General features: G+C 40.8%; 2 protein-coding genes across 3 annotated transcripts; both read left to right on the forward strand.

Moving 5' to 3' along the window:
• The first annotated feature begins 78 nt into the window (after nucleotides 1–78).
• stk11ip (serine/threonine kinase 11 interacting protein) lies at nucleotides 79–11,801 on the forward strand. The gene is made up of 25 exons (XM_077713883.1): nucleotides 79–510; nucleotides 1,207–1,409; nucleotides 1,834–1,908; nucleotides 1,985–2,080; nucleotides 2,158–2,265; nucleotides 2,347–2,418; nucleotides 2,503–2,632; nucleotides 2,727–2,830; nucleotides 2,904–2,993; nucleotides 3,066–3,107; nucleotides 3,177–3,338; nucleotides 3,418–3,493; nucleotides 4,121–4,561; nucleotides 4,641–4,852; nucleotides 4,937–5,047; nucleotides 5,133–5,346; nucleotides 6,285–6,406; nucleotides 6,498–6,720; nucleotides 6,984–7,093; nucleotides 7,815–7,912; nucleotides 8,092–8,282; nucleotides 9,221–9,305; nucleotides 10,171–10,253; nucleotides 10,965–11,194; nucleotides 11,267–11,801. The coding sequence occupies exons 1-25, from the start codon at nucleotides 444–446 to the stop codon at nucleotides 11,405–11,407; spliced, it is 3,486 nt and encodes a 1,161-aa protein (XP_077570009.1). The 5' UTR covers nucleotides 79–443; the 3' UTR covers nucleotides 11,408–11,801.
• A 2,333-nt stretch (nucleotides 11,802–14,134) lies between these two features.
• Nucleotides 14,135–20,662, forward strand: LOC144195694 (gap junction gamma-1 protein-like). Of its 2 annotated transcripts, none has more exons than XM_077715537.1 (5): nucleotides 14,135–14,415; nucleotides 16,612–16,881; nucleotides 16,951–17,173; nucleotides 18,869–19,537; nucleotides 19,618–20,662. In XM_077715537.1, the coding sequence occupies exons 2-5, from the start codon at nucleotides 16,642–16,644 to the stop codon at nucleotides 19,629–19,631; spliced, it is 1,146 nt and encodes a 381-aa protein (XP_077571663.1). In that variant the 5' UTR covers nucleotides 14,135–14,415; nucleotides 16,612–16,641; the 3' UTR covers nucleotides 19,632–20,662. The 2 variants fall into 2 exon arrangements, with proteins under 2 accessions (XP_077571663.1, XP_077571739.1); XM_077715613.1 differs by lacking the exon at nucleotides 14,135–14,415 and adding an exon at nucleotides 14,422–14,571.
• The last annotated feature ends 5,512 nt before the right edge of the window (nucleotides 20,663–26,174 follow it).

Raw genomic sequence — 26,174 nt, forward strand, 5'->3', positions numbered from 1 at the left:
TTTTCAAACTTTAAAAATAATGATAAATACACATATAAATGGTTTGACGTCACAGCCACTGTCATCGCCCTCCCTCCCCTCACGTGACTGTCGTCAATAACAGCACGAATACCACTAGTAAAATCTCGTACAATTATGAAATAACAACACGAATAACACTGGTTAAATGTCGTAAAATTATGATATTTTTTAGACAATGCATAATGTTCATTGCCATCTGGCCTGATTGAAATTGCGCAGTATTTCACCATGTCCGGGTTGAGACTGGGTCTAGCTAGCTAACTAGCTAGCTAGCTAACTCCAGCGACGTCTGGAATGACAGTTTTGGTTATCTGTCTCCGATGACACGACTTGTTGTTTGTCGGGGTTGTAATGTTTGTGTATTTAAACCCGGAGGCTTATCATTGTCTAAAGCATCTCGTTGCTTCCAACGCTGACCAAAGATGTCTCGTACTTCTAGTGGTCAGTCTTCGCTTGTCAATAGCCTGGCAACACTCCTCCGAAATAATGGTGAGTTTTTAATCCCCATCGATTCCAAACCCATTGCTAAAGAGCCCTTATTTTTGTTACTACTCAATAGAAATTGACGAACGGTTGTATTCAAATGAATGATAATAGTGTAAGAAATATCATCTGTTCCACAAGATCACTTGAAAACCTGTACAGAAATACATATTTAGAATATATAATTATCATATTTCAACTTCTTTTCTTCACGCTACTGTTCTATTTTTCCAGCCCTATATTTTTACACCCTCTACATTTATAAAATAATATCCATAATAATGACTCCACTATATATAGCCAGCCCAGTGAGGCGAGTGATTAGCGCGTCGGTCTCACAAATCTGTGGTTCTGGGTTCAAATCCAGTTTGGTCCAACTGTGTGAAGTTTGAATGTTTTCCCTGGGCCTGCGTGGGTTTTCTCCAGGTACTCTGGTTTTCTCCCACAATCCAAAGACATGCATAGTAGGCTGATTGGACTCTCTAAATTGCCTCTAGGTATGAGTGTGAGCATGAATAGTTGTTTGTCTCCTTGTGCGCTGTGATTGGCTGTCCTTCGCCTCTAACCTGGAGTCAGCTGGGATAGGCTTCAACACACCTAATGAGGATAAAGCAGTTCAGAAAATAAGATCAGGGGAGACTATATTCCGATTGATGCATTATGTATTATTGACAGCTGAATTGAACCCTCCTCCTTCTTCAGGCGAGTCAGTGCTCGGAGGCAGCAGCACATTGACCCTGTCAGCGACAAGCTTGCAGCAGCTGAACCGATTGTTTGAGCAGCACTTGTTATCCAGGAGTCAACAACATGGCTTCTTGGCCCTACCATCCCATCCTGCTGACACTGCATCCTTGCTGCAGCTGCAGTTCCTCTTTGACGTCCTACAAAAGACAATTTCTCTTAAGGTAAGGTACAAACCAGAAGGTGAACAAATTGGAATAAGGTCACTTTAGCCTGTGGTTTAAAACGCAACCGTTGAGGCCCGTATTTGATAATAATGGAACCACATTCCAATCTTTAAACCTGAGAAACCTGTCTCCTCCATCACAGACGTTTTAAGAAGAGGGGGTGCCTCACAGTGGTGAATGTAGCCCTTGAGTTGCTGTCACAAGGGAAAGAAAATACCCTTAAAATTATTAATTTTTCTCAGTTTCAATTGTCCTACTGTCATCTGTTTTACTCTGGATAAGAATTCAGAAATGTGTCTCTTACACATCATTTCATATTGTTTGTATAATTTCCCATCTTCCTTGGAGCCAAATTTGTAATTTTAAGATGCCAACTGATTGTTTTTATTATTATTAATGCAAATGCGGGTGTGTTACGCAGCTCATCAATGCATCAAGCACAAGCCCGAAGTCTGCCATCAAGATATTCCCTTTTAAATCTTTAAAGTGTTTAGAGGTACTATTTCACATAATATATTTCTCACTCTGTACATTTTTTTAAAATGTCTTTATATATATTTTTCTCTTGGCAGTTAAAGAATATCCCACCACACTGTCTTGAGGGGCTCAGAGGAGTTTATTCCCAGTTAGAGGTCTTCATCTGCTCAAAGAGCCTCAGCTCCCTGGAGGTGCACTGAATGTGTTTTATCATTGCGGCTGATAATTCGAGCCCATGTGATAGCCTGCGTGTGACATCTTTATGCAGGAACTGCTCTCCTTATGCGGTGGTGATCTCAGCTCTGCACTGCCGTGGCTAGAGCTGCACACCCTTAATTTCAGCTACAACTTCATCCTGTGCCTTGACCAGTCTTTGGTGGGAAAAGCCAGAGGGGAAATGTAACCTTTTATCTTAGTTTTAGATTGACAGAAGCCTAAATGATCTTTCCTCATTTAGAGTCTTTTGAATGTCCTCAAATCTTTGGATTTAAGCCACAACAAGATACAGGAGTGTGCAGAATTTCTAATGGTGGGATATTTTTGTTTCTTCTCTTTTTGCTGCTAAGATGCATTTAGAGAGCTTTTTAAACAGTAATTTTCCCTTTCCTTACAGCCTTTGAGTGAATTGGAACATTTGAATCTGGGCTACAATTGCCTACAGAGGGCGCCAACACTTAACCTGAGCGCCAGGGTGAAACTGCTCACGCTGATTCTGAGAAACAATGAATTGGAGACGATAAATGGTGCAGAGTACAAGTACTACCTAAACTCACATTTACATGCTCGTGCACTTTAGCTGTGTTTCTGTTGACCCATTTTTTTGTTAATCCTCAACAGGTGTTGAGCAGTTGTCATCACTCCAACATTTGGACTTGGCCTACAATCTTCTACTGGAGCATTCTCAACTGGCTCCTCTCTCCATGCTTCATGGCCTTAACATAGTAAGGATGATGCATGCATGTGGCATACATGGAGCAGAAAGTGATGTACGCAAACCTTTGTCATTTCATGAAGTTGAACCTGGAGGGCAACCCGCTGTACTTCCAGAAGACGCACCGGAGATGCACTGTCCGACACCTGTCGCCAAAAGCTGTGGGACAAAGAGTGGGTGAAAAAAATATTTGTGACATAACTGAGAACTTTTCAATCCCATACATATGTATTGGTTTCTAACAGCTTAAACTTGATGGCACCCGGCTCTCCTTCTCTGAGTTATCCGTAAGTTTTCTTCAGTGTGTAAAATGTTTTTTAAGATCCACAAAGGCAAAATCTTTTTTCCTTTTCCAGGCTCTTCCAAAAGCTGGACAAATGAATGTCCGGATCCAGTTATCTCCTCCGACGGTGTTAGAACAAAGTCTTGCAGATTTGTCAAGTGGAGCTGGAGATCTCAGCGACAGCTTGTCAGTGGGGGAGGTGAAAGCTTCACGCATTCAGAAGAAGAAGTCCAGGGTAAGATGGAGGATTTTCATCCAGTGGTGGAGTTTGACGCTGCGATATGTTGTACGCATGAACTGAATATTCTTTGCAGACAAAGGTGAAAGTGCGGCGCGCGAGTATCTCTGAGCCCAGTGATACAGACTACCAAGCAGTGTCCTCATCACAGGGTAGGTTATTAATATCTGTTTGACAACTATTTTCTTCTTCTACTCGATCAAACTAAAGTCTATTAAAGTCCTACTTTCACAGATTTTTACACACCGATTAAATGATAGAATTCTGTCAGATTATTAAAGAATAAGCGATCACGACACACAAGGCCATAACTATTAAAATTGTACAAAAAATATACGTAACATTGGATGCTAACTATCTAACACCAGTATAAAAATAGAGGCTTATATCGCCTACTCAACAATTTTTAACCATTTTCCGATAAAACCAATGAATTTCTTGGCGTATGGGAGGTGGCGTGTGGGGCAACTAAAACGCTGGCCACAGCATTAGTGAAGCTGAATGGATGGGGATGTATTTGCGAAGAGCCCCCTGCTGGTTATGTGATCCGGTTGTGGTACTGTAGTATTCTTGCCAATAGTGAAATGCTTTTGAAACTGTTTTTTTTTGTTCCTTTTTTGGTTTATATGATAAAAGAAAATGACTATCCGTAGTGACTCAGTAAAGTCAAATTATCAAAAAAAATCTGTACAGTATCCTCCCATGCGATAGGGGCACTTGAAACTAGGGAGGTGGATATTTTTGAGGAATTGTTGACTGCAGAATGTTTTTTTCTTTAGACATTGTTCTTCCACACAAAGAAGAAATCGAGCGCATGTCAAGTTTCAGGGATCAGTTAGGTGAAGACTGGCTGCGGTACCAGCACCATCTAGACACTGAAGCAGCACAGCCACCTGTCATTATTGTCCAAGGCCAGGAAACCTTCGCCAACAGCCTTGACACCTCCCTGAGCCTTTTCCCAGAGGTTCTTCCACCTCCACTATCGTCATCTGAGCCAAAGGTGCAGACCCCTGAGGTCGAGGCAGAGCAAGACACAGACTCCACATTGCAGTGGCCCAGTCAGACCTCTCAGCCCATTGATTCCACTCTCGAAGACACTGCTGTAGATGACCAGGTGGACGCACAGGTCCCTTCATCCCAACTGAATTTGGGCTCTCACAACTCGGCGAGAAAGGTCAGTGGAGATTTCAAAGAGGGAGAAGATGACAAAGACCTGGGAGGTAGTTATGACAAAACAACACACTAGAAACATGCTTTATGTTGTGATCAAAAGCCATTATTTACTCTTTCCGAGTCCAGTGGACCAGTGTCTGCCGCTTCTGGTGGGGGTGTTATCTGACAAGGAAGAGGAAGATGAAAAGAGTTGGAAAGAGAGCAGCAAGGAGGTGTTTCTACGTGTCAAACAGGGCCATTTGCTTGAGGTGGACGTGCAATCAGGCCAAGAGAGATGTCGCCTCGGGCTAGACTGTCTGACCAGGGTTGATGCCACACAAGCACCTTGGACACAAAAGGTTAGATTATAGTACATAGTACACATGGTTTTGATTCTACTTTTGTGATGCATTTCTTCACTAGAAAATAATTATTTTTCTCAGGAGAATAAAGCAATGTTTCCAGCTGTGGAAATCCAGTTTGACTATATCATGAAGGAAAAGAAGCGGAGATGCTATGTCCTTTTGGATGATGATCCACAACAGGCACTTAAGGTTAATTGGATTTATTACAAACAATTTAAGATATGGCCTCACCCAGAGTATGTTTGATTTGTGTTACCATCACTTTTTTGACTAGGATCTTGTTGATGTGCTGTCAGCTGTGGTGGAGGCCAAACGCGATTGTGACACTGGGCTCTTTCCAGTCAGTGTCTATCTGCAATGCCTTCGTTGTGGATCAGAGTTCATGCAGGCTGGAGTTCGACACAAGAGTACAAAACCTATGAAGTTGTCGGAGCGGCAAGATGAGCAAAATGGCAAAGAGATGATGGAATGTGACGAGGGGGACAAAGGTGAATGAGATGAAAGGGCAAAGGAGCAAGCTAGATCACGTTAAGTCAGGGATTCGGCTCTTGAAAGCGTCCTTAAGTTCTTTCGAAATGAATACCTTGTTCCTCCCGTGTAGTTCCAGTAAAAGATGGAAATCAAGGCATGTTTGTTCAAGACACTGTTGTGCTACATTTGAGGGTATATTTTTCCTTTAACAAAGACATGCATGATCCCAACTACCAGTTATCTCCTCAACCTCAATCTTCTTGTTTTGATGTAGGCATTTGTTTATAACAAACATAAGTCGGATAACATTCTGCAAGCACCCACCTTCCTGGGATTTGACCGAGGCTGACGTAAAAGACCTGCACTGGCACGCAGACTTCAATTTGTTCTTAGGTTGTTTTGAAATTGCTCAGCACCAGCCAGGACAAGTTCTTTTAAAAACACAGTATTTACTGCCTGAAGTAATTTAAATGGTTGTTTGTCCTTGTATACCTTGCGTGGGTACAATTTTAGGGTGTAACGCAAATCTTGCCCAATGTCAACTGGGTTTGGCTCTTTTTTTTGAACCCATGGACAAGAGTGGGTGGATAAAATAATCTTGTTTCCAGGCAATATATTTTATATTAAAAACACCTGAAGAATGCACGTCACAGAGGGAATAGACGATTCTTCCGTTTTACTTCTTTTACACCAACATAATTGCTTTCAAGACTCTGTAAGGAATTCACTTCTTCTCTTTGCGCTCTTTTGGATTCTCTCCAGTTATTGTGGCTTCCTACCACAGTCAAAGTCATGTAAATTGGGTTGACTCATTTGACCAGAATTACATGTGTTTGTAAGAATGGGTCCCTATTTGTGTCAGTCTCTGTCACAGTACACTAACGATTAAGATAAGAAATGGTTGGTTTAAAATTCCCATGCACCCGACCGATCATATCTGTACATTTTCTTGCAGAAAGCTGTGATAACTGTCCAGAATGTGGGAGTGACCACTTGATCCAGCTACAAGGCCAGTCATTTCCTCTCAGCAGTACACCAATTCAATACCCAACAAAGAGAGGCATTGAACACAAAAAGGTTTGCTTCATCAGTGGAAAATTGTGTCTTTTGTAACACATAAAAATTGCTAAAGTACCGTCATTGACTGCAATGCCACACTCTCCACCAGATGATCCCTGCTATTAGCAGTAGTCTGGAAGAAGCTGCCACTACTTTACCAACTGAGGACATCAACACACCGGACATCTCGTTCCATATTGGCGAGGGCGGGACAAACTCGTTCTCCCTGTCTTACAATCCGGACAGTCAAAGCAAAGACGATCTGGCTGGCAGTTACAGCTACACCTCCACACCACCCAGTATCCAGCCTTTTGGAAGCGCAAACTTAACTGGTGTGTTCTTGCTTTTTTGAAGAGTCTTAAGGCACAATTAAAAAGGGATGCTTTAGCATATAGAACCGACAAGTATAGTATACCAGAAAATCACTTAAACTGGCCTCCTCATGGCTTGTACGTTTTTGTTCGTTAAAAAATGGCTGATTGGTGATTCGCTTAGGTCAGTATTTCTCAATGTGTGGATTTCTAATGAGACAGAAGCTTCAATCATCAAATCTATTAAGATTTATCTAACATGACCCTAACCCTCCCCTTCCAAGGTAACTTGGACTTGCTGACTGAGGCCTTTGAGGCAGTGGACCATCGGCTGAAGCTTTTCTTGGATGTTGATGTCTTTGAAGAAGAAGAGGAGCTCAGTTGTTTCCTACAGGTGTGCAACCTGTGTTTGGATTATTGACATTTCTATTTTGGGATGTCCCCATCAAGAATCGTATAATAATCATAATCGGACATAGGCTTTGTCATCATCAGTGACTCGACAAAAGCCTAATTGTCATCATACCCAACTGCGTATGACGAAATTGATAGTGCTTCTCCACAAGGTGCGCTTTACCGGCAAAAGGCCCAAATAAGTGATAATTTCAGACTCGTTGGCATTCTGCTGTGGCGCAACCAAATCCCGGCCACTGCAGAAAAAGTTTGCCTCGTAGATGCCAACAAAGAAAAAAACGGATCACTTACCGCTCACGGTCTCCTCACTTAACTTCAGTCAGCCAGTAGGAGGCAGATCACCACCCAACCTCCTTGATGTTACTCACCCCAAAGTTATGACACAGAAGGGATTGTGTGTCGTGCCACCGCAAGTTCAGAGTCCTGAAGGCTGTGGGGAAAACTGTCCTGAAGACTATTTGTCCATAGATTAGAATTTGTCGTAAATTTGCATCTTTTTCAGGGGATCAGAATCAAGTAAAATAGTTAGGATTTTTTTAATGTATTGCACTACATTTTTAGGTATTTACTCATTAGCTGGCATTGGTGGCGACAGACATTCAGTCCATTTTGACTGCTGGCAACTCTGAGTCAGATGCGAAAATATGTGATTGGGACCTCGCTATTTCTATTATATGATTACATGTCCATTTTGCTTTCAGACATCTCTTGTAAAATTTGGGGAGCCACAAGAGTTTCCATCTTTGGTGGTGGTGTCTGACAAAAGAATCTACATCTTAGATGTGACAACTGGGGCGAGGTGAGTGTCTTAGGATCATTCCATTGTTAAGTTATAGCTAGAAAAGGTGTTGTACTATTAAATGTGCTGTTAAAAGCCAGTATCAAAGTACTTCATATTTTAAAGTCTAATTTCTTAACTATGTTTTGGGGGATTTTTTGCCAGTGCTAACCACCACCTCTGTGTTTCCCTCCCCTCAGGAAAGGGCAACTCTCTGATTGGCTCCACAAGCGTGACTTTTACCCGATATTAGCACTCAGTTACCTGGAGGTGGGATTTGGCTCTCAGAGCATTCACATGGCATTTGAGGATAGGGCAGCAAGTGGCGTGGCTTACACCCTCCTGGTGCGAGACAGTTTACGCTGCAAACGCTTCTTTGGCCTGCTGACAGGTAAGAAAAAGTTTGGGCCAAACACAAAAAGAAAAGACTTCCTGTTAAACATGTGGAAAAACATATAAAATAAAACTCATTATGTGTGAGAAAGAAACTCAATGACCCTTCCCCGCCACTCGCTAGTTCGGCTCCCTTCAGCCGAAAAACATGGTCTTCTCGCCACAGAAACCCACTAAAACTATTCTACTATTTTCTACTGTCCCAGTCTGTATCATCTGCTGATGTTGACCAGCAGCCAGGAGGAAAATCTCTTGATCAGGCCCCTGGAAAGTCTGACATATAATGGAATGGAATAATTTATAGCCTCTCTGAGTCTGATGGAAAACATCTCGTTTTGATGGGCATACATAAACACCACCTAAGTCTGCACTTAATTACAGACTCAGTTTAACACATTCAGGGGGAAACGACATATACAAGGAAACGGATTCTTCTCGTGGGCATGAATCCCCTTCCATTCAATACTCTAGGGTCATTGGCTGAGAAGAAAATTTGTCGTTGCAATATTTAATTTGGGGCCAAAAATCATTGGAATACAAAATTCCTCCTTCAACTAGTACATGTTTAAATGCCTCTGTGAAGTGTGTGCATTCAAACGATGAAGCTTTACTTCTGAAACTCCCCTCCTATAGCTGACAAGTAGGCTGATACTCTGCTATTCAGCATAACTGTTGACAGTTTTCTCAGCCATCCCCACTATAATGTTGTAACAGTACACCTAAAAGCAGAGACAGGCTGTGGCAACAATGGGCTCAAATTGACTCCCGACCTCTTTTTCCATGAAGGTTTGGGTGCATCTTTTTGCAAGCTTGTCATTCAGTGGTTTCATGTTTTGCCTTATGTTAGATGGTATTCACTGAAAATTCCTCAGGTCCTTTTTACAGAAAGTTATATTGCTATATTTGACCCTTTGGTTTCATGTCATCTCTCCCTAGGAATTGTACGTGAGATGGCACACCGGTCTGACAGCAAACTGAGGTCAATCTCAACCACCAGACTTAATCCTCAACACCATCTCTGGTACTAACTTAGACATATGCAGTGAGACAAGTGTTGTGCACATTTTTACTGGATTCACATCTCTCAATTAAGTCATACTATTTGGTAAAGACTTTCATCTAGTATGTCGCTCTTAAATTAGCTGGTAAACCGCACCTTAATTTGGACCATGCATTATTTAGCAAGACCTGCACTGACTTTGTGAAATTTCTTGTTATCCACCTTTTATTTCGATATTTTCTGCAGTCATTAGCAGACCTCTACTCTGGAATAGAACACTTAACATGAAAGCATGACATTACTGAATGCTGTATTGTGATTTTATGGGATCATTTGAAACAGTTTTATTTCAGGCTTGCCCAGCTAAACGTAATACATTGTAGTTCAACTTTTTCAAGTTATCTTTTTTTATGGGTTTTACAATTAACTTAGTTACAATTTCCAGTACAAAAAATCGATCACCAAAGTCACCGATGCAAATTTCAAACTTATACAGTCTTCCCTCGATTATCGCGACTTCACAAATTCATGTCTTCGCGATTTTTTTCTACTATTTATTATTATTTTCTTTTTAAGTTCATAAAATGTGAAAATCTACACTGAAAATTACACGCGCAAGCCACTCCCCTGTCTTCCACTTGGTACTAGGACTTGGCACCGAAAAAAACAAAATTGTTATAATACGGGAACCTTCCTTTGCGATTTTTCAATTATCGCGGGCATGTCTGGTCTACATTAACCGCAATATTCGAGGGATTACTGTATTGAATGCCAATAGAGCAATAAAACACCTTTGCAGAAGCTGCTGTCAATTAAAAAAAATAGAACACACTTGTATGATGTTATTTTCGTGTTCCGTTTATGTTGTGTTCTTTTCCTCTGACAGGCCTCTTGTGTGCGAAGAGATCCAGACAGACATGGAGGATGGCCAACTCCAGTTTTGCTATGTTCTGGCCTTTTTCCTGCAAGGTTAGATACCCATATCACTTCACTCATCATTACAAATGCAACATGATGTTTATAAGTCTCTGTTAGGTGCCAACTACAGGTTGATGCGTTTGAGATCACAGGTGTAGTAAGAGGCATTCCCGTGTCCTGGAAACATGGGGTGCCGCCCTGTCTAAAACCTTCCTCGGGGGATTTTACGCACACATGCACCTATCACAGGAATTTGGTATACTACTGTTTCAGCATGTACAGATCTGTTAAGCGGATGTTCAACCTTTCACTCAATTATGACTGGATATGTTTATTTATGACATAGCCCCGTACATAATAAGAAATACCGTAAATCGCACTTGCCCAAAAATGCATAATGAAGAAGGAAAAGACATATAAGTGCCACTGGAGTATAAGTAGCATTTTTGGGGGACATTTAAGGCAATTTAAAAGACCTTGAGGGCTACAACTGTTGCAGTCTATATTGTTGCTGTCCAAGGTATTTTAACCCAGGAATTAACAATTTTGGAATTCCTGTTTTACTAATACTGCGACCCTAAATATAGGGTATTTTTTTCGGATAAGCATTTTGAACACCATTATTATGTTTAAATTGTGGTAGAAACTTAAAGAAAAATGCCCACAATGACATGTCCATGCTTTTGACTTTCACCATCTGACTGTTGAAATGAAATTAATGAAAAAAAATGCTGGAAAATAAATTTAATTTCTCTATCCCAGAAAACGTGTGGGTTCCGATGACTGTGCTGGCAACCCGAGAGACCCTTTACCTGCTGAACGAGGATCACCAGTGGAGGAAGGGAGCAAATAACCCAACGACACTCAACGACAACCCGGAGCCGAGCAGCGGTAGCTTCTCTCTTCTTGAAACACTGTCCATCAGCTGCGTAAGCTCAGTCCACCTATGGCCCAATGAGCAGTGCCAGATGGATGTCAAGCTGTACGACGAGGTGAGCCACATTCATTTTTACATTTTCTAACTGCAAGCGTGTTGATAAACGGTTCTCAATTTCACCTTAAAGACGGAGAAGGAGGAGAAGACCTGGCAAGTACGCTCAGAAAGTTCAGAACTACTACAGGACCTGCTGGCATGGGTCCGAACACAGTGGGAGGCCATGTTTGGCGTCAGGTTACACACAACTGTGCAAGGCAAAGAAACATAACAAATGATGAGAAATGTGATTGTTTTCTATCATATACCTCCAATGCGTCAGATAGGCCGAAGTCCATCTGCTGGTTGTATTGTTGAGTTCACTGAAATTTGTCTTTCGGTAAAATTATGCTGGGGAGGAAAATTGTAAAGTTTTTTTTTTTCTTCTTTTTTCTCGATTGAGTCGTGAAATTCACAGCATGAACGTGTCCTCGCGAACATGCAAAGCTGTCATCAAGCATACAGTATGTGGGAATTCTTCCCCACAACGGGTCATTTGAGTCCCAGCGTCCTGCAGCTTTGAGTGAAGTAATAATTTATAGCTTTGCTCTTGCCTTTTTATTTTTTCTAAGAGAGCAAACATGTTTGTTAACAATGTGTATAGTAAAGGAGTTGCAACAATTGCTCTTCATTGGTTTTATTGATTACAGTAGACCACTGCTATTGACACCCCCTAAAATAATTTAAATACAGACATACTGAATACTTTTTTTTACTTAAACAAATTATATTGTAGTTTTTTCACTCTAAAGCCTGATGTTCCACAACACTTTTTGGGGTCTGTTTCCCATATCTCTTTCCTCTACCACACCTGAATCAAATGAGCAACTCATCAGCAAGCTGTCCAGAAGCTTCATACCGATCCCGATTATTTGATTGAGGTCTGTCGGTGGAGGGAGACATAGAAAACAGACTGGATAGGGGCTCTCGAGGACTGGACTTGGCCACCCCTGCCTTAAACATTTCAACAGCCCAGAGACATACCTAAAACAACTAAATAGCATGCATACTGTCTAATGATTAATCGAAGAAATATAATTTTTATACCTCCATGAAGTATGGAATATCAATTTTAGTTAATATCCTTTCCAAGTACAAAAACAAAGCAAAGGAGTTGCCAGTCTCCCCTCCAGATAGTCAAAAAAATCAGAACACTGCACTACACTGACACAGAAATAAAATGGCGGCCATGATAACACTAATGCATATTTTTCCATACTTTCTCCTTCCTTGCCACCCACTGTAGAAAGTAAGAGTTGCCAAATATAATACAGGAAAATAATACGTCATGTCAATTGTTATTTTTATTCTATGACGTGGCCGCCAAAAATGGACAATGGGTTTTTAAAAAGGGCTCCTGGCATTTAGTATGAAAAGCCATGTACTTTATATAGACGTGTTTGTTTTCGATACTTGCAGCCTGTTTGACCACATGCTGCTCCAATGAAGTTATGCATCCTGTGTGAGTCTTGTGAACACTGCACTACCCAACTCCACTGTGTAAATATTTTTTCTTTCCACCAGTGCACCACATGTGCTGTGCACATGATTGTAAAAGACACAAATTACCGTCTGCTGAACCTGTACAATCCAAAACACCATATCTAAATTTAAGAATTGATTGTTTTTGAATTGATAATTTAACAAACGGCAGTCTGCCTGTGGGAGATGAAAGGTAGTGGTGTAGCTCCCTGAAAATACTGGAGTATTGAAGTAAATGGCTGACAAACTCTTCTTGGTAGAAAAAGGGCCTTGACAACATTTGTAAAGGTTAAGTATATTAAAAGTGTCAGAATGTCCACCCCTCATAAATGGAGTATGCGTAGACAAGGTCCAGTCCTTCAAATTCCTGGGGGTCCACGTCACGAACAAGTTCTCCTGGTCTACCAACACCACAGCAGTGGTAAAGAAAGCTCAGAAATGACTCAATTTCCTGAGGGTACTCAGGAGAACCAATTTAGACACTTAGCTTCTGGTAACCTTCTATAGAGCCACTGTGGAGAGCATCCTGGCATACTGCCTTACATTGTGGTACGCTGGAGGCATGGCAGCAGGCAGAAAAGCCATGCAGGGAGTGATCAACACCGCCCTGAAAATCATCGACTCTCTGCCCTCACTGGATGAAATTTCCAGCCCTTGCTACCTCAGCAGAGCCGGGAACATTGTTAGGGACCCATACCACCCTGGTCACTACCTGTTCCAGCTCCTGCCATCTGGCAGACGTTACAGGTCTCACAAAGCATGGACAAATAGACTTAAGAACAGTCCCCCCCCCCCCCCCCCCCCACACACACACACACAGCCATCAAGGCTTTGAACTGGCGTTGGCGCAACACACAATCCCTTCTGTGCAATAACTTTGGGGCGTGCAATAATATCTTAGATTGTGCAATATTTTAGAATTTACCTTGCCCAGTGGTGACTTTTTATATCTTTATATTACTTATTTATTTCTTTACTGGGAAAGCACACTTTTTGAAGCAGCACCACCAATATTGTTATATGCAGCTGTATATGATGACAATAAAGGCATTTGATTTGGATTTGTTTCAAAGACAAAACTCCAATGTAGGCTTCATTAGAGTGACTACAGAGTTTAACATAAAATATGTAAACCATTAATGATCTGACCAAAGGAAAAATGTTTAGAGGTCAAGGATCTGAATGCATCACAGACAAGCCTGGCAAAGCCTCAAAGGTACAAATTGCATTCACCATGTTGTGTGTGTGATATTATTTCTCTTGTTGGCACTCTTTAAGTTAAAAGTAGTTTCTCCAACCATTGTCTTTTCTGATCCTGATCCTGCCACAACAATCATTAAAAGCCTTGATTGATTTTGTTAGTTTTATTTCTATGAAATCAATCCAGAATGCCACGTTGGCAATATTGCAGCAGACAGTTTAATGACGTCATTGCAACGACCTCGGAAAAAAAACGGAGAAAAAACAACAACAACCAAACAGTGTTGTAACCTTGACAAAAAATGAAGTAAATACGTGTCAGGACTGTTCTCAGATTTCATGTGTGGGAGGTGAGCGTTTGTCACTACGCAATAAGACGAAGAGGAGGAGGAAGAGGAGCCAGGATCTCCTTACAGAAGTCGACTTTTAATTTGTTTGGAGGACCCCGACACGCGGGGGTCACGGTGGCTTGAATGGACACGTAGTTAAAGACGCCGACTTGACCGCAAGCTAATTAGGAAAACCTGGTGGCACAATTAAGCGCTTGGAGCGCACAAGGTGAGTGCGTGTGTTTGGAGGCGCATTAACTTTTCACTGATCCAATGGAGCTTTAGTTACTTGTTCGTGCAGCACGTCGACTTTTAAAAGTGTGCTTTTTATCCATCGAGTGGATTCCGAAAGGTGGTTTGCTGGTGGAGGAGATAAAGTGAGACGGTAATAGAAATCTGCGCTTCTCACACGGTGACTTTGGAATTTGACAGATTGCGTTTTAATCAGCGAAAGCCGGCCGAGCGCATTGAGCCAAATGTCGACTTCTTGTGCGCCACTAAAATTCTTGTCATTTTGAACGTAGTATTTTCCATTTAAAAGGCAGATAATCTTCCACTGTGGCTTTGACGACGGCCTGCATGTCAGCTCTTATATCCCCCAAAAAATCCAGTTTTCTGCTAAAACTCGACTGCTTTGTGCGAATTCCTTACACTTACTTTCCAGAGAAGGCAAACATTTCTTTTCCTTAATCGCAACACTGGGTTTTAAAATGAGTAATTCTGGTCATCTTAATGCATGTTTGAATGTCTTCTTTAATTAATCCTTTTTTTAATTTATTAATTAATTTTTGAATTTTTAAATCAAACCTAAATCTCTTTGAGCTTTTGTCATGTCCTTTGATTGGTTTATTCCCTTTATTCAAATCAGTCACTTTCCAGTTAAAACTTCATTTTTATCTTTAGTAAAAGAGTAAGATATGCCGCCCCCAAAAAAGAGAAACTCAAAAATACTTTTAGGTTTATTTTATTTTTAATTATTTTGTATATATTCTACTGATGTGTATCATTCCCTCATTATTTTCAACATTTTTTATGGTGTTTGTAGTTTATAGTGGGACCACAACTATATTTTGTTGGCATTGGTGGTCAAGGGAAAGCTGCAAATCCAACCAGGTTCACACTTTAACACAGCAAAGCTGAAATTTCTCTTATATTTTTACGTTTCTAATGATACTGTGCTTTATACTCCACCTAATATATTCTAGAATTATTGTTCAAATGGTGCTTGTCATTAACAGTGAGATCAAAAAGTACTTTTTGTGAGCATTGGTTGTCAAAGAGGCACTGGACCGAGCAGCTTTTAATTTGTCTTGACTTTCTGTCACAGCTGCAAATCGCATCAGAGTTGTTAAGTAGCGTTTAAATTGACAGTTTCCTGCGTGTGTGTATACATCTGCTCTGAGCACACAATTCCACAGCAGCTCTCAAATTGTTCCCTCATTGTCTACTTCTGCTGTGCGCTGTTGTTAAGTTTAGGGTTGGTAATTGTGGGGTGAAAACAGATGTCACCCAGCAGCAACGTTTTGATACTACTTCATTGTTGCTTCTTATCATCATTTAAAAAAAAAAAGTACTACAAAGAAATTTCTTGGAGAAAAGGGGCACCTTCCAGGTCACCCTGAATGGATTAAAATCATAAAATATATATATATATTTTTTTTTTTTAGCAAATGTCTGCTGTGGAGATAAATTTGGGGAACAAGTATCATATACTTGCTTAAAAAAAGTCTACTTGTATAAAATCCAAACTTAATTCTCATTTCATTTTATTAACTGTTTTATCCTGACTAGTGCCGTGGAGGCTCGGAGGGTGCTGGAGCCTATCCCAGCTGACTTTGGGCCACAGGCAGGGGACACACTGAATTGGGCTCCAAACTTAATTTTAAAAGCAAAATTAGGTTGTACAGTTGGTGATGGATAAATTGGATTCATAGCAACAACAGAAAAATGTATAGTTCATTCTTTCTGACAGTTTTGTGCTGTAGAGTGAGGAGCATTTTCTATCTGTGCTTGTGTAATTTGTCTCGATGTACTTCAGCTTCATTCCAGGTTCCTAAAACATGCGTGTTTGATTCATTTATGACTAAATAGTTCTTAGGTATTTATAGAGGTAGGATGTTGATGTAACCGATTGACTGGCTACCAGTCCCGTTTCCTGCCTTTAGACCAAAATAGCTGTGACTTTAATGAGGTTAAAAATTTCAAATGTATAAATGGTGATGACAAGAAAATAGTGAAGTGTGAATTGAGACTTAAATCGAACATCAGACTCAAAACGAAGTATAAAAACAAACGAAACAACATAATACAAACTGAACAACTTTATTTATAAACAATATCAGCTGCAATGAGGTACATAGAGATGATTGTAGTAACTTGAGATGTGTCCAAATCATTAATGAATGAATTGTTATCTTCTCTAAAGCCTGTTTAGCTCCACGGTTCCCTCGTCACCATGAGTTGGAGTTTCCTGACCCGTCTCCTGGATGAGATTTCAAACCACTCCACCTTTGTGGGGAAGATCTGGCTGACAGTGCTCATCATCTTCCGCATTGTTCTAACTGCCGTTGGCGGGGAGAGCATCTACTACGATGAGCAGAGCAAGTTTGTCTGCAACACGAACCAGCCGGGTTGTGAGAATGTGTGCTACGATGCTTATGCACCGCTCTCACATGTTCGATTTTGGATCTTTCAGGTAAGTGCCCAATTCTTCTATAAGCATACGATTAAGCGTGGGAATCAGCTGAATTCATGTCTCCTGCAGGTAATCATGATCACCACTCCAACTATCATTTACCTGGGATTCGCCCTACACAAGATTGCCCGCATGGACGACACTGACTATCGACCGCTTCACAAGAAGAAGAGAATGCCCCTCATTACCCGCGGTACCATGCAGAATTATGAGGAGGCAGAGGACAACGGTGAAGAAGACCCTATGGTTGCTGAGGAGATGGAACAGGAGAATCCAGACAAGGCAGAAAAAAGTAGGCAAACAGATTTTTTATACAGTAGAACATCAACGTACAAAATAAAAAAGGCAAAAAAGGCATATTTTAAAATAAATTAGAATAATCCCTTTCACCGTCTTGAAGACTACATACTATAAACCCTGTAGAAGAATAAAAATACACCAATTTTGCATGAAAAGGGTATGGAAATGTATGTCTGTGTGCAAAAAGAGCAAAAGTATAAGAAATCTATTTATTTAGCCATTTCAAATTATGCCATACTACCAAACCAAACTAAGACAAAACCATAATCATCTCAGTTGAGGCATGCAATTAATTGCTGAAGGTTGATCTAGCTCAAATCTCAATTCTCTCTTTCTTGGTCACTTATTTTCGCTCTCTCCCTCATTCCACACATGGTGCTTGCTATATTTTGCAGCTCTGTTCATGCCTCATTTGATATTTTGTAACTTGGGCAGATAATAGTATCTTAGAAGAATAATTTACACATCAAACCTAATACATTTTTATGTTGAAGCATTCGTAAGTGGAGGTACCATTGTAGGTTGGTTTGCGGATTGCAACATTTTTAATTGTCAATCTTGTATAAATACATCATATCCACGACGTCTCTCTTTAGTAACAATGAAACTTGAAAATATTTGGGGTTGAATTTATTATTGGAAACAAAACCCTAGCCACTAGATGATGTGGCATTAACTCGCCTGACTTTAGCGAGGGTAAGCATGTGAGCAATTCCCACTTGGTGGCCATATGATTGCTAGTGCGGATGGATGGTTGTCTCTCTCTCTGTGTGCTTGATGATTGACTGACGACCAGTAGTCTACTTTTTGCCCATAGTCAGCTGAAATAGACTCCAGCAAACCTTGTGAGGATACGCATTACGGCTGATAAATGAATGAAAAGATCACTCGTTAGTTCTGTATTGCATAGCTTTTTTAGATCTGGTAATGTGCGTGAAATGATTCCATTTTAAAGCCTGGCCTCTCTGAGGTTTCTCAAATCCTGCTTGGAGGGTTGTAATATGTTGTTGGCTTTTCAAGGTCTGAAAAACATTCTTGAGCACCAAATAAAGTGCTGGCCGGCACTGTGACTCTCATTCGCTCTCCAAGCTGGAAAACGTACGTGTGCTCTACTTAAGGAAACACGTCATTAAAAAGTCAAAGTATTAAGTCCGCCTGTCAGACTTTGAAATGTACTGTAGTTGAGAATAACCGCAACTTATGTTTTATAACTTGATTGAAAGAATTACCAACCCCCCAATGTTCAAATTGCTTTGGGGTTCCGCTATCATTTTTGTAATATGTGGAGGTTAAAATAATTGACAAGCCTGTCTTAACCAAGTACAAATTATAAATCTATTCAAAATAAGATACTCTTTATGAATATGTATACCCCGTAACTGAAAGTTACTCGAATATCCGGTTTGCGTTGTTTTCCGAAAGGAAAAAGTTAGCAAGCACGTCAAACGAGTTGGAGTTGGAAGTATAATTTCTTAGTTACAGAAAAAAAGCTCTCGCTCACAAGATTTGTGGAAACCAGCAATGATGTAAAAGAGCATGGGTTCGATTTTTTTAATTTTTTTTCAATTTATTATTATTATTATTATTTTTACAAAAAGCAGAGGCATGCAAATACAGTGTGGGGAGTTTGTGACCGATCCAAGTGATTTTAGTATTTTGGGTTTAATAAATATGTTCTTCTTTTCAGGCTTACCAGAGAAAAAACATGACGGACGGCGTCGGATCTTGCGAGACGGTCTCATGAAAGTCTACATACTTCAACTGCTGTGGCGCGCAGCCTTTGAAGTGGCCTTCCTTTGTGGCCAGTACATCCTGTATGGCTTTGATGTTATCCCCACGTACGAGTGCAGTCGCTCACCATGCCCGCACAGGGTGGACTGCTTTGTGTCTCGGCCTACTGAGAAGACCATCTTCTTGCTGATCATGTACGTGGTGTCTTTCCTCTGCCTGATCCTCACCATCTTTGAAATGGGGCATTTGGGCATCGGCAGCATCCGTGACTCATTCCGCAAACGGGCCTCGCTCAGATCGCATGCGCACTCCAATTCTTTGCATGCCATAGCTTGCGCTCCACCAGGGTATCACACCGCTGTGAAAAAAGGTGTCAAGGGGGACTTGACGCTCTCACCAAGGGGTACCCCTGGCATGGATGCTTTTGGCCACGGGGGCAACGCGTCCCATGACCTAGAACGATTGCGTAAGCACTTGAAGCTGGCCCAGCAGCACCTGGACCAGGCAAACCACTTAGAGGAGGGCGGTCATTCACGTAGCAGCAGCCCCGAGGTCCACACTGTGGCGCAGACGCCAGCTGAGCAGAACCGCCTCAATTTTGCCCAAGAGAAGCAAACCCCAAAAGGTATTTGGCAGCACACCTCATATCTGGTTTGAATGTCTTAATTACATGCAATTTACTTAATATTTTCCCCCCTTTTTCAGGAATACACGCCTGAACCTGAATCCTGGCACGATACTTGGTCTCGTCATTTCTACCAGCCTTTATCATTTTGGGCGGAGGTGTGCGTCTGTTTACCAGTTGGACCTCTGAGAGACGATTATTGTTTGGCGCCTAAGTGTGCGTGAACATGATTAAGTGTGAAAGAAAAAGAATGTTCCCTTCAGTATTATGTCTATGAAAAGGAAAGCTGATTCACCTTTTAATGGCCATCACATCGTCAGTTCATGTTCAGCCAAAGTGCCCAAAGCAGATTGATTCACTTTCGTTCAGGCTTGCTTCCTCTGTCGCTTTTTGATCCTTAATTCCGTGTCCGTTTCTACCACTTGAGCTTGGCCAAGTTATTTTTCTTTCTTCTGCTCACAAAAGAAATGGTACTTTTTGGGGTTTTGATTTTTTGTAGGTTATCTTGGGTAGATGTTTCTGAATCAGTGCTAAGTATTGTGATTCCAAGGCCAGTATCTTACCTTTTTTGGGCCAAATGTTGACCTGGGAAATGCTTGAATTCTTTATTCTGTGGAACTTTTGTAAACTGTTTTCAATACATTTCTTAACGTTTTGTTTACTGTGAGGACCTTTCTGGACTCACACGAGGCATTTAATCATTGAGGGCTTGAATTCAAATTGACCACTTAATGTTTTTTCTCTCTCCGCTGAGTTGTATATCAATGAACCGTGTAGAAAACAGTGGCGCCGACATTACTCTACTTTAATACATTCCTCTTGAGTGAGATGTGATTTTTCTTTCTCTAACATGTATGCTCTGTGTTCATGCTCCAACACAGATATTCACATCCAAAATCACCAAAGACTCAGCTAACTCTCGCGTTTCATTGAGGATTTCAATGTTTTTTTTGTAACTGGTTAGATGAGATGGAATCTCACAAATATTTCATTGTTTCTCACTTCTGCTTTTCAATACTTACGGTACATTACAAAGAATGCCGCTGCAAACATTGTGTTTTTTCTAGATGTAGATATTTTTTGAGAGTAAATATATTTGAACAGAAAATAAATGGACCTGTCCTATTTGTGGGTATCTTTTTAAACGTGTGGTTGGTAAGAAATTCACAGAGCATCATCGCCATCTAACGTTTGAAATTGGAACTGAATGTTTGGTGTTAGAGGACAATGTCCCCCACGCGGTGAACAAAGGTCTGCATGGGAGGTAATTTTGGTGAAAATGTTATTCATTCATTTGTTCATTTTCTGAACCCCTTATCCTCACATGGATCGCGGGGGGTGCTGGAGCTTATGCCACCTGACATCGAGCACAAAGCGGGTGATACCCTAAATTGGTGGCCAACCAATCGCAGGGCACGAGGAGACGGACAATAATTTAAACTCTCACTCATACCTAGGGGCAATTTAGAGTGTTCAACCAGCTTACCCTGCATGTTTTTTTAAATGTGGGAGGAAGGTTAACTGGGGAAAACCCACGCATGGCTGGGATGAAAATGCAAACTTCTCAAAATAATTTGCACAAACCAAACTTTGGTGCAGATTGTGCAGTGGTTCTTCTGCCTGACTTTGGTGCAGGCAGTCTGGCTTCCATTCCCACTCGGTGTGATTGCGAGTGTGTTTCATTGTGCCCTGCATTTGCCTGGCAACCATAAACGGGGTTTCAATTACAGAGTACAATGAGACTGTCTGACAGCTCTGAGGTTAGTTTTATCCATTGCTATTGAGTGGGGAGAATTTTCTACCTGTGCTTGTCATTTTTCTCCAGGTTTTTCAGCTTCATTCCAGATTCCCTAAACATGCATGTCAGTTAATTTATGACTAAATAGTCTATGTATTAGTAAAGGTAGGATTTTTAATGTAGAATGCAAATGAATATCCGTCCCATGTTTCATTTGAGACCAAAATAGCTGTAACTTTAAAGATGTGACAAGGAATAGCAAATGTATAAATACTGATGACAAGAGAATAGTCTATATATTCAGAATTTGTTCAAACATTTAAGTACAATAAACAGAAATATTCAAACAATACATATACAAACAAAACAACTTTATTTATAAACAATCTCAGTTGTAATGAGATTGGATGGGGAATATTTTAGTAAATTGAAACATGTCCAAAACATTAACAAATTACTTGTTTTCTCCTGAAAAGCCACTTTAGCTCCATGCTTCTTTCCCTTGCTACCTACCGTGAGTTGGACTTTCCTGACCCCTTTCCTGGATTTCAAGCCACTCCATCCTTGTGGGGAACATCTGGCTGACGGTGCTCATCATCTTCTGCATCGTTCTGACTGCCGTTGGTGAGGAGAGCAGTTACTATGATGAGCACACATAGTCTTCCAGAAGGGCCTAGGTCACATTTGTTAATGCATCTTTCAGGTACACACACACACACACACAAAGACGCTGACCCATACATTTTCAGGGCCCTGAGAAAGTATTCTCAACCCCCCCTGACTGTTATAGTCACAGTACTGTATTCTTTGTCTGCCACCTTTATTCTTAGACTGTCTATCCATAGTAATTGATGTAAACTTTCAACACTAGATAACATTATCTAAAGAGCTATATGTGTGTCTGCATTCGCGTGTGTGAGTGTGTGTCTGTGTTTGTGTGGCAGCAGGCGGAGGTATGTGACTCATTGGGGGTGGCAGCTGTAGGTCCAGTGCTCAGCATTTAAACAGGGGACTAGCAGAGAAGGCGGACGAAACGTTCAGCTTAGAGGTTCCAAGAAGTTTTCAAATGGTGCTTTCTTCATAAAAAGGAGGTTGCAGTTCTCAAACATTCCAGCTCGGATTCTCTCACTCCCTCTCTGTCACCTGACAGAGGGGGGAGTCTAAGTCTTGAAAAAGGACCATGGTGATGGCCGCTAATGCTCCATGATCCAGGCTGGACTTACACCTGCAGAAGGACACGCAGAGATGTACTATTTCCCACCATGGATCTCATTACTTTAACCCGGGCTTTGCGAGGATGCTCAAAAGAATTTCTCGTGGCTTTGAAGGCAAAGTCAGGTGTGTAGAATTGTGGAAAATGTTTTTTTTTTTCACATCAAAACTACTAATAGGTATTCGTACTATGCAATATTGTGCATGAAATTCCTTTTAATGCTCAAGTGCTAAGATTCAGGTATATTTGAAAGGGATCAAATGACAGCTTGAACAGAATCTTTTGTGTGTTACATGGGGAAGTAAAACACTGCATTATGTATGTACATTTTATTTATTTTTTAATGGAGTAAACATACATAACCTTCTCCCACCACACTTCCCCTTTGTAAATTTGGAATTTATCACAGCTGTAATTTTAAAAAGGAATCTTCAGCATGAATTTCCTGGGGTGTAAAAATACAAAACTGTTCATTTAAATATTAGACTGTGAGGTATAATAGTAACATATGTGTTTCAGTCTCCTACCGGGTCATCATCGTGCCTTGCCAGTCCAAAGGTATGAGCGCTGAAGGAGTTTTTGGCAAGCGGCCTGCAGTAAGTGCCATCCAGATATAAAGTTTCTGACGTAGTTTATATGGAAAAATCAAGATGACTGAAAGTTCAGAATCCAGTCCCAGTCCAAACCACTCACGAAACAGGGTTACATTTTGTAACATGAAAGACCACCTTGATCCTGATCAGGATCCAAAGCCACCAGTATTTGTTCGCAAACTCCGCAAAGCTGCGGTGGGAACAGGCTGTGACATCCGCCTTAGAGTGTCATTGGCAGGTTTTCCAAAGCCATCACTCACCTGGTACCATAACCATATCCTATTGCCACTCACGGAAACCAAGGACCCGGGAGGATTGTGGATACGGGACTGCCAAACACGGGACGCTGGTTTATACACCTGCGTGGCTGCCAATGAACTGGGAGAGGCCAGCTGCAGTGCCGTCCTTGCCATAATGGATCTTGGAGAAGGTAATTTTTTTTCTTTTTCTCTCTCATTGTCCGACTCTAGGAGGAATATTTCAAAAGAAACTTTTTTAACACCTTAAATGGTGATAGTGTTTTGACATGCCTGCTTTGAAGATTTGTATGTACGTATAGCTTAAGAATGTCTCTCTACCTACGAAGCATTGAGTTCATGAAAAGCCTAATTGGTAAAATTATGTCTCTACTTAAGAAAAATCCAAGTTACGAAACCACTTCTAGGATGAATTAATTTCATCAGTAGATGTACCACTGTATATTTTTGTTGATACATGTACATACATATCTTAACATGCTCCATGACAAATGACCAATACTGTTATTTATTTTTTAATGTATTCCTTTAAAAAATATAGAATAAATTTGGAAATAATCCTGCTCATTGCCAAAAGAACACTACCTTCAGGGAAGTGTGTTGATAGAAACATCAGGCTTTAGGTTTGTTTTCCTCCAGCTGGACCAGGTGCCTTAGAAAGGGAGGAAATAATTACAAACAGTGTTTACGTTTGCAACATACTAGTTTCTCTTGATTGTTTTTCTTCTCAATGAAAGCATTAACATTGAGTCTATAGGTTTTAATTTGTGCTTGTAAGAGTGTGACTGTGGCCTAGTTGAATCACTAAAATTAGTTGGTGAGAATTCACAAGCATGTGAGAGATAAATGATCCTGGGTTTGTGCACTCTGCTCACAGTCTGTTTTCTGGCTTGCTGAGAGATCATGAGAGCTGATGAAATCTGAATATAACACTCGCTTATCAGATCCATTCTTTGTAAAGAAAATGTTTTATCCAAGTCCTAATTTTTGACTTTGCCATTATCGCTTATACATTTTTTTTCAACAGCCCTTCACTCCTCTCTGCCGGGTTATTTCCAGCACGGTATGTGCTTTGCTGACTTGGGGGGTCTCAGAGCTCTGATGTGTGCATGCGTCTCCAATTGCACCAGCAGACATCATAGATAATTATAGCATCCCCGCGGTCAAGAAGTGATGCTGTCACACTCAATCACGTTCAGCGCCCTGAAAGCAAGGTGAAGGGCCTCTAAACGTGTAGTTATATGTGAGTCTGTTATGTGTGCGGTGAATTTTAATGGCTGCTCTTGCAGTAGACCAGCAACGCTTTAAATCTTAAGAAGTGGTGGGTAATAGCAAAGTACTCAAATAACTGAGCCCTACTTAGGAAATGTTGTTCTACTTTTATTCACAACATCGGAAAACATTTGGATATAAAATTATTTTTTATACTAAATTTTGAGTGTATGTAGTTTTCCTCAGTTATTTTATTATTATTTCTTTTTACAGCTTTAACAAAAATTATGCAGCAGATTCAATTAGCAAGCTACTCATGACCTTAATTTTCACTTTGTGCATAATTTTAATTATTTGTGCAAAATAGGGTGTCTCTTTTATTTTTAATTTTTTTGCCAACCTAAAACTCAATTTTCTTCCAATAAAAAAAAAATCATCTAATCAGGATAAACACAAACAGATATATGGGTTAATTAATTTTACATTTTATATGTATGTTGGGGGGCGGCCCGGTGTGACGAGTGGTTAGCTCTGGGTTCCTGTTTGTATGCCTGTGTGGGTTTCCTCTGGGTACTTTGCTTTCCTCCCACATACAAAAAAAACACACGTTAGGCTGATGGGACACTTTCCCCTATGTATGAGTGTGAATGTGCATGGTTGTCTGTCTCCTTGTGCCCTGCGATTGGCTGGCCACCGATTCAGGGTGTCCCCCACCTCTGGCTCTAATCAGCTGGGATAGGCTCCAGAACCCTCAGTGGCCCTAATAAGGATAAAGTGGTTCAGTAAATGACATGAGATGAGATGAGATGTATGTTGTCCAACTGTTTCCAAAATATAATTGGGCTTGCAGACTGAAAGGAAAGTCTGGCATTACTTAAATATGTTGGTTTTTGGCCTCCTGATCTGTTGCTGGATCTTCCTCTTGATGTTTTCTCTGTTATTAAGAACCAATCAAGAGACTCTATATCCAATAGAGCAAGGATGGCAAACTCCAGTCCTAGAGAGCCCCTATCCATTCTGTTTTCCATGTCTCCCTCCACCAACACACCTGAATCTAATAATTGGGATTGGTATGAGGCTTCTGGACAGCTTGCTGATGAGTTGATCATTTGATTCAGGTGTTTTAGATGAGGGAGAAATGGAAAACAGACTGGATAGGCGCTCTCAAGGACTGGACTTGGCCACCCCTGCAGTTGTGTGTTGTTGAGGTGCCAGATAAATTGATACACATTGCCACAGTGGGTGAAGAGCATCTCCTGACGTCTACTTTGTTCCTCCCAATACTTTTTTTTTTTTTGCATCAATCCAGTTCTCAAAAAAACTCTGCTTGGTCTGTGCGAGCCCAGGGAGCATAAGACAGATATCCAATCCTAAAGCAAGAAAGTTAAGTTGACTAAGGCCCTGGCCATAGCTAATCTAAAACGTGTTAAGGGGGCCTAACCAAGCAAATTGTATTTCTACTTCAAAAAGAGGCTCTGGTTTGGGTCATATTAAGTCAGTTAGAAGTATTTGGATGAAGTGGATTGAATTTTGCTGATCAGCAAGTGCTGGCTGATGAATTAAGTTAACTAGTAATTGAGAGCCATTTTACACAAGCTCGTTATGAATAAAAGGACGCTGTTCC

The sequence above is a fragment of the Stigmatopora nigra genome, chromosome 1 (assembly GCF_051989575.1).
Source record: "Stigmatopora nigra isolate UIUO_SnigA chromosome 1, RoL_Snig_1.1, whole genome shotgun sequence".
Lineage (NCBI taxonomy): Eukaryota > Metazoa > Chordata > Actinopteri > Syngnathiformes > Syngnathidae > Stigmatopora > Stigmatopora nigra.

Bases quoted from the DNA above. Each gene is read 5' to 3' on its own strand.
- stk11ip (XM_077713883.1), top strand. From the start codon at position 444: ATGTCTCGTACTTCTAGTGGTCAGTCTTCGCTTGTCAATAGCCTGGCA. The intron at 4,562-4,640 runs GTAGTTATGACA...TTCCGAGTCCAG, and splicing joins AGATGACAAAGACCTGGGAG to TGGACCAGTGTCTGCCGCTT. The intron at 7,094-7,814 runs GTGTGCAACCTG...TTTTGCTTTCAG, and splicing joins AGCTCAGTTGTTTCCTACAG to ACATCTCTTGTAAAATTTGG.
- LOC144195694 (XM_077715537.1), top strand. From the start codon at position 16,642: ATGAGTTGGAGTTTCCTGACCCGTCTCCTGGATGAGATTTCAAACCAC. The intron at 16,882-16,950 runs GTAAGTGCCCAA...TGTCTCCTGCAG, and splicing joins TTCGATTTTGGATCTTTCAG to GTAATCATGATCACCACTCC. The intron at 17,174-18,868 runs GTAGGCAAACAG...TCTTCTTTTCAG, and splicing joins TCCAGACAAGGCAGAAAAAA to GCTTACCAGAGAAAAAACAT.